This window comes from Penaeus vannamei, unplaced genomic scaffold (assembly GCF_042767895.1).
Source record: "Penaeus vannamei isolate JL-2024 unplaced genomic scaffold, ASM4276789v1 unanchor2712, whole genome shotgun sequence".
NCBI lineage: Eukaryota > Metazoa > Arthropoda > Malacostraca > Decapoda > Penaeidae > Penaeus > Penaeus vannamei.
The window spans coordinates 1-7,363 of NW_027215700.1; the positions used below are offsets into that span (position 1 = coordinate 1).

Sequence of the window (7,363 nt, forward strand, 5' to 3'; positions counted from 1 at the left end):
GAGCCCTTATGAGTCCGGCCGTGCACCTCGCAGCGAAACCACTGGGTAACAGGTGCGTCGTGATTTCAATTGCAAGCACTCTGGCCTGTAATTGAAATCACTAGCTCAGGCAAAGTGTGGCGTGACTACACCCAAAGTAGCACACCAAGGGCCACGTGTCGTGTCAGGTCCGTCGTGGGGAGGTGTCAACAATCTCTCTATGTATCACCCACGAGAAACTGCACAAACCTTGGACCTAGAGATCCAGGTATGCCCATAAATGGGTGGTGGCAGTGACGCTACTTTCATACACTCTAATGCGAGATATAATTGTATTCGAAGTTCACTACACCACCCCCACCCCACCCCCGCCCAGGAAAACAAAGAATCCTCCAAGTGTTCACGGCAGGAGAGAGCGCGTCCGTATGCCGTTCTTACGCACAAGAAGCACTGTACCTCTAGTCACTTCAGTGAAAATAAACCTCAAACATACCTAAGCAGAGGAGGGGACGGGGTGAGGGTCGTCGATATCAGTGGAGCGGTTTGCGGGAGCGGGAGCGCCGGAGAGGTTTGCGTGAGCACGAGCTATGCGACGGCCGATCGCAGGGTATTTCAGAGGGTAGAACTTCGTGTTCACGTAATAGTTTCAAGCTAGCATCATCGTCTTCAAAATATTTTTTTATAGATAGGAATGGCTTGATACGATATCCTATACACACGGAAGTCATGGCGAGACTTATTTGAAAATGGAATTTCATAGCTTCTATTTTAGCTAATGTTCATTCATTGGCTGTTTTCTTCGTGAATTCTTTACCTCTTGGCTATTTAATTAACCGCCAAACAGTTGACCAATGAAATCGTGACACTGGCCGGGACGTCGCAAGCAAGATAACAGAAACAGTGCGGGTACGCATGCGCAGTGGAGAATTTGTCAGTATTCCCGCAGCTCCCGTGTGAATCTTACCTGGTGTTATTATTTTTTTTAATCAAATAACTTCGTTATTGTTAATTTGCGAGACAAGTTTATTTAATGAAAAGTGATTGCTAATTAAATATCTTCAAGGCTATAAGGTTAGTTATGGTCGATTCAATGGTGACGCCTTTTTTCAATAATACCCATATACCCATTCAAGGACATTCTGGTGATACAGAAGAGTGTTATGGTAAACAAATGGCAAACGAAGGCGTCCTCAGTAAACTGCGGTAAATTAAGTACTTGAGGAATTTCATTTAATTTAAACAGTGAGACTGAATACAGTAGTTGTTGAGTACAGCAGAATCCTTTTTCTTCTTCGTCTTCTTCCTCTTCTTCTTCGTTTTCATCTTCGTCGTCATCGTCTTCTTCATCTTCGTCGTCATCGTCTTCATCTTCGTCGCCATCGTCTTCTTCATCTTCATCGACATCGTCTTCTTCATCTTCGTCGCCATCGTCTTCTTCATCTTCATCGTCATCGTCTTCTTCATCTTCGTCGTCATCGTCTTTGTCGTCGTCGTCTTCGTCTTCGTCTTTTCCGTCTTTGTCTTCGTCTTCTTCATCTTCGTCGTCGTCCTCTCTGTCGTCGTCGTCTTCGTCTTCGTCTTTTTCGTCTATGTCTTCGTCTTCTTCACCTTCGTCTTTTTTATTCTTATTCTTCTGCTTTCTCCTCTTCCTCCGCCTTTTTACCGACTTCTCCTCTGCCTCTTCCTTCTTTCCCTCCTCCCCCTCTTCCTCTTCCTTCTATGCTTTCTATTCTTCCTCCTTTCTTTCATTTTCCTGCTCCTGCTTCTCATTTTCTTTCTCCTCCTTGTCCTTTCCCTCCTCCTATACAAGGGAAACATATTATATACTGAATATTATTCCATATGTAGGGAGGGGAGAGGGGGTCCGGAAAGGGACAAGTTAGATAAAAACACAAGAACGAATAATCTACTTAGTAGAAAGAAATTAACGAGTTGATATGTACTGGGACTGTAAGCTGTGGGAAAGAGTTTCTGTGCCTCATCTGTTAGAGTAACTCACCTAGTGGCAACACTAAACTCGTAGTAAACATATTTAATTTTTTTGCCCTCCCCCCTCCCCCCTCCCCCCCCCCCCCTCTCTCTCTCTCTCTCTCTCTCTCTCTCTCTCTCTCTCTCTCTCTCTCTCTCTCTCTCTCTCTCTCTCTCTCTCTCTCTCTCTCTCTCTCTCTCTCTCTCTCTCTCTCTCTCTCTCTCTCTCTCTCTCTCTCTGCCTAGCTCTCCCCCCTCTCTCTCTAACTAACTAGCTCTCTCCCTCTCTGTATCTAGCTCTTTCCTTCTCTGTCTATCTACTAGCTCTCTCTCTATCTATCAAGCTCTCTTCCTTTTTCTCTATCTATCTAGCTCTCTTCCTCTCTCTCTATCTATCTAGCTGTCTCCCTCTCTCTCTATTTAACTAGCTCTCTCCCTCTCTCTATTTAACTAGGCTCTCCCCCTCTCTATCTAGCTTTCTCCCTCTCTATCTAGTTCTCTCCCTCTCTCTATCTCTCTTCATCTCTCTATCTAGCTAGCTCTCTCCCTCACTCTTTATCTATCTATCTAGCTCTCTCCATCTCTCTTTATCTATCTATTTAGCTCTCTCCCTCTCTATCTATCTAGCTCTCTTCCTCTCCCTCTATCTAGCTAGCTCTCTTCCTCTCTCTCTATCTATCCAGGTCTCTCTCTCTCTCTCTCTATCTATCTATCTAGCTCTCTCCCTCCCTCCCTCCCTCCCCCCTCTCTCTAGCTCTCTCCCTCTAATGAAGGGGAAGGGAATAATGTCAATATATATATATATATATATATATATATATATATATATATATATATATATATATATATATATATATATATATATATGGATAGAGAGTATGAGTAATTCTAATAAGACTGGTCCGGAACCCTTCCGAAAGCCACGCCCTAACCGGTGTGGACTTCCAATCATGGTGGCGTGCCCATGGCGTGCCCTGGCCACGCCCTTAAGTTCATGGCCTCTGACTATCACCTAAACCCATACAAACGCTACTTCGGGTTACGTCTCCGCTCGAACCCGGCTTCCTCCGTGGGGGCCATCACTCCTGGCCCCTGCCGGGCTACCCCCTACCCGGGGCTTCTGCACAAGCATGACGCTTCCATTTGCAACGACCGTCCACGTTACCAGCTACCAACCACCTACTAAATACACATTGCAAGCAGAGCGTGCCTTTCCATATACGACCAAGTGAAGGAACTGTTTATAATATTTATATTAATTATTACAGGTCAGGATAATCAATTTACCGTTTGATAGATGAAATGTAAATATACAGTATGTCGACATATAAAAACCTTTAAAGGTAAACATTATCTTCAGCGGTACTGTCCGATAGTGGTTTGTATAGCTTACCTGTACTCATGCTTTTAGTTTTCAGGATCTTCAAACACAAATGACATCAGATATCCCCTTAACACCGTTAAATGACATCAGATATCCCCTTAACACCGTCAAAGTAAGCAATTACGCATCTTCACAAAACTCCTGCTACGAGGGCAAACCCCTGATTTACGATAACCGTTGGAATGAAAATAGGTAATATTTAATATACGTTGCTGAGTCAAGGTATATCCAATCGCATAATACAGCATGCGCTACCGTTCTTAATTGACGAGTAAAAAATATTAACACAATAATGCTCCTTATGACCAATCATCATTTGCATCAACGACAATAAAATAAAGGCTAACGCAACAACGATTCAAGTGACTAAGATCAACAAAAATTAACATAAAACAAAAACGCTTATATAAAAGTAGGCTTGCAATTGTAGCCTGGCCGTAGCTTGTTAATTGTTACAGTTATCAAAAGCTTAGTTAATTAATGATTATCAATGAATATGATTTTAATCTTAGGTGTAACAGCTGAGTAATAAATACACATCATAATATTTTTCTCTTTACTTTTACCTCTGAGGAGTATATTTTCGAGTCGGTTAAGGACTGCGTCATGATGTGGATGCAGCTCGAAACATCTCCACCAGTCTTATGTTACATGCAAAACAACATTATTGATTAAACGTTTGTTTACTACAACTACCACTACTGTCAAGGTGTTGCCAACTAGCCATTTCGTGGGTTATTTTACCATAGGGGGTACACAAACTCCTGTGATTCCTGTCTGCAACAATACCAGGAGCAGCTGTGTTTCTATATTGAGGGAAAGAGAGGCAACAGGAGGAGGAGCCTATCAAGAAAAGTTTTGTTATAAATGGAAATAACAAAACAGAATTCAAATATACTTCTTTTATTTTGCACACATAACTCTTACAGCACAGTCCTGTAATATATATATTTTTTAATGTGCTTGAAATACTGAATGTAACATTTTGGTAAAAGCTACACACTATAGAGACAAATATTGTACAAAGGCAAAAATATTACATTTTGATATTTTGCTACATATTACATATAGAATAATGCAGAGTACCACACAAATCATATAGAGAATAATGCACAGTAAAATTCAGTAAAAACACTCTTATGACAGAAAGAAACAGAGGATGAGACAGTGAGGTAACAGATAAAACGGAAGAGAGGATTTTGTTGATGTAAAATAAACTCCGTTGCAGGTATGTCATTGACTACTGTATAAAATACCCACAAAGATTTTTTTTAGAAATTAACTTTAAGCACAATTTACATAACAAAAATTTATTTTGCTAGATTTCCACATTAATAACCTTTCCTTTGATTCGAATAAAGGATATAATACCTATAATAATAGCAATAATAAACAGTAAATACACACATATTGATAATCTAAAAATGCGACTTTCTTTCCCCATTTTATATATAAAAAAGATGTCAAGAGGTTCTTAAAAATAAATATTAGGACAATCTACACTGAAAATGGAAGACTTAGATATTCTCTTCAATGCCAATGACACTTTTGGCATGATCTTTACAAGAAATATTACCTTTAATACATACATATACATATATCTCTAAATTGCTGTTGTTACTCAAAGTCATATATCTTTAATGAGGTCATCCTATCATCAGATTGGCTTATGATGTTATAAGCACTTACATAATGTGACAGATTCAGATATTTTAGGTTATATGATTTTTTTCTTGTAGCAATAAAAAACGCTAAGAACTCGAAACACTGCTTGACTTGAAGCATGCTTTATTCATAGTTCTGTAATTTTCTAAGGCAAAGTTATTTATTGTGCTATTATTTATTAATAGAAAAAAACTCAGGTCATGTAAGGTCTTGGTTTCTTATTCATTCAATTGCTAAAGTGGCATTCCTTTGTACTTTGGCACTTTATTCTGAGCAAATACTTCATGTTGGATGCAGTTCTGTATGCTTCTATGTCAAATGGTTTTACTTGTTTACAATTCATGAAGGTCAAATTAACTACAGACAAAAGACCATTTCAGTGATGTGCCAGGACATTTCTAGCAAGCACCATATAACTTAGAGGGCCACCAAATACTATTTCATCACATTTTGCGCGATAGCAGATTTTTGTGAAGGCAACAAAATGCTCACTGATACAAATGACATAAGGAAAGAAACAAGGGGACTTGGGAAGAAATACTTCCACTAGACAATTTAATTTTATTTCCTTCAATAAAATTAACTGTCTGACATATAAAGCCCTTTGTTTTTTTACTGAACTCCATTATGGGGTACTTATAAAGACAGCAATAAATACTCTGTGTATCATAAAGTAGTATATGTAGGTGTTAGAATTAGCACCATTGAAAAGTGCAACTCAAATGTAAGATTCATTCATGGAAAGAGGCAACTGCTATTCAAACTAATGAAGATAACCATTCCGTCAATTTAATAACCAATTAGATGCTGGTTCCATATTTTTTTTTACTGTAGTTTGCTTCATAAAGTGCTTTATGTATGTTATTTGTCTTCCTTTTCTTTTACCTTGTTTTTTCTATACATTTGTCTGTTTCTTTTTTGTTTTAAGTTTCAAACTTATATTTTGTTTTCAATATCATGCATTCTTCAAACACTTGTAACTTACATTACTTTTATACACTTTGTATTTGGCATATAGTGGAAATAATTATTACTTTTATTGTCATTGTGATCAGTATTACTGCTATTATTAGTTGCAATATTTAAATGTAAGGGAGTGATATGGAAAAACAGATGAAAAAAATACAACTCTTCTCACATTATTTTCAATATATTTTTTCAAATATAGCTAACCTGATGATAAAAAAATATTCATTTGTAACAGCTGATGTAATATAGATCTATATTACAAAATTTAAAACATGAATTCCTGAAATTCACGATTTTCCAAAACTGATAACAATAAGATTATGCATATTACACTGAGTAAGACTGAGTTGTATTGTTCCATAGTACTTTTGTTTTCTGCAACAAGAAGCCTGATAAGAAACAATAGCAAAGTAAATAAAGAAAGTTATCTATACCCTGCACTTGATTTTTATATTCAGTGATATCTGTAGTAGCTGCATGCTTATTTACTATTCATGTTTAATGTAAAGAAGAACACATTGCAATAATTCCAAGAAAAGAATCACTACTTATATTTCTGAAATAGCATTAAGATACTTCTTGCATAACAATCATCATAATCCAAGGTAGATAACAAACACCTAGTTGGACACCAGATTCAAAATGGAAAAAAACAATAACAAAGTAAATAAAGAAAGTTATCTATAACCTGCACTTGATTTTTATATTCAGTGATATCTGTAGTAGCTGCATGCTTATTTACTATCCATGTTTAATGTAAAGAAGAATACATTACAATTATTCCAAGAAAAGAATCACTACTTATATTTCTGAAATAGCATTAAGATACTTCTTGCATAACAATCATCATAATCCAAGGTAGATAACAAACACCTAATTGGACACCAGATTCAAAATGGAAAAAAATTAAGTGTTTACATGATACCTCAGAAAAAAATCTACCAATCCTCACTGGACATGAGCTAAGCAAAAACCAGTCCTTTCAGTACGAAAAAATAAGACTTTGAAGACAAATAATATTTCCATCTCCTCTTATATTTCTATTAAAAGGTATCTACATTTTTTTTAATGAGATATGAATCTTCTTTTATGTCTGTCAAAACAACTAAGCCTAGATATTATGAACATGTTTGAGGTAATCTGTATAAGAGCTGATACAGCTTAAATTACTTCCTACTTATTTATTTATTCATTTTGTTTCCAAAAGTAAAAAAGAAAAACCTATACATATCATTACTAACATCCTACAGGGAAAGATTGCAATATAAAGTCCTCATCAACATGGTACACTTTTACACCTCTGGGGTTCCTTGTGGCTTCTGCTTCTCTGGTCCATTGGTCATCTTGAGCTGCTGCTGCAAGTCCTTACTGCGACCCTGGAACCCATCCATGGAAATG

At 37.2% G+C, this 7,363-nt stretch overlaps 1 protein-coding gene across 1 annotated transcript; it reads right to left on the reverse strand.

The window, feature by feature from the left end:
- Positions 1–4,218: 4,218 nt before the first annotated feature.
- Positions 4,219–7,363, reverse strand: LOC113807126 (epidermal retinol dehydrogenase 2; the record flags this gene model as incomplete). Its single annotated transcript, XM_070120097.1, is given in 1 exon segment — positions 4,219–7,363. A coding segment is annotated over 1 exon segment (106 nt), but the record flags the coding sequence as incomplete, so codon positions are not given.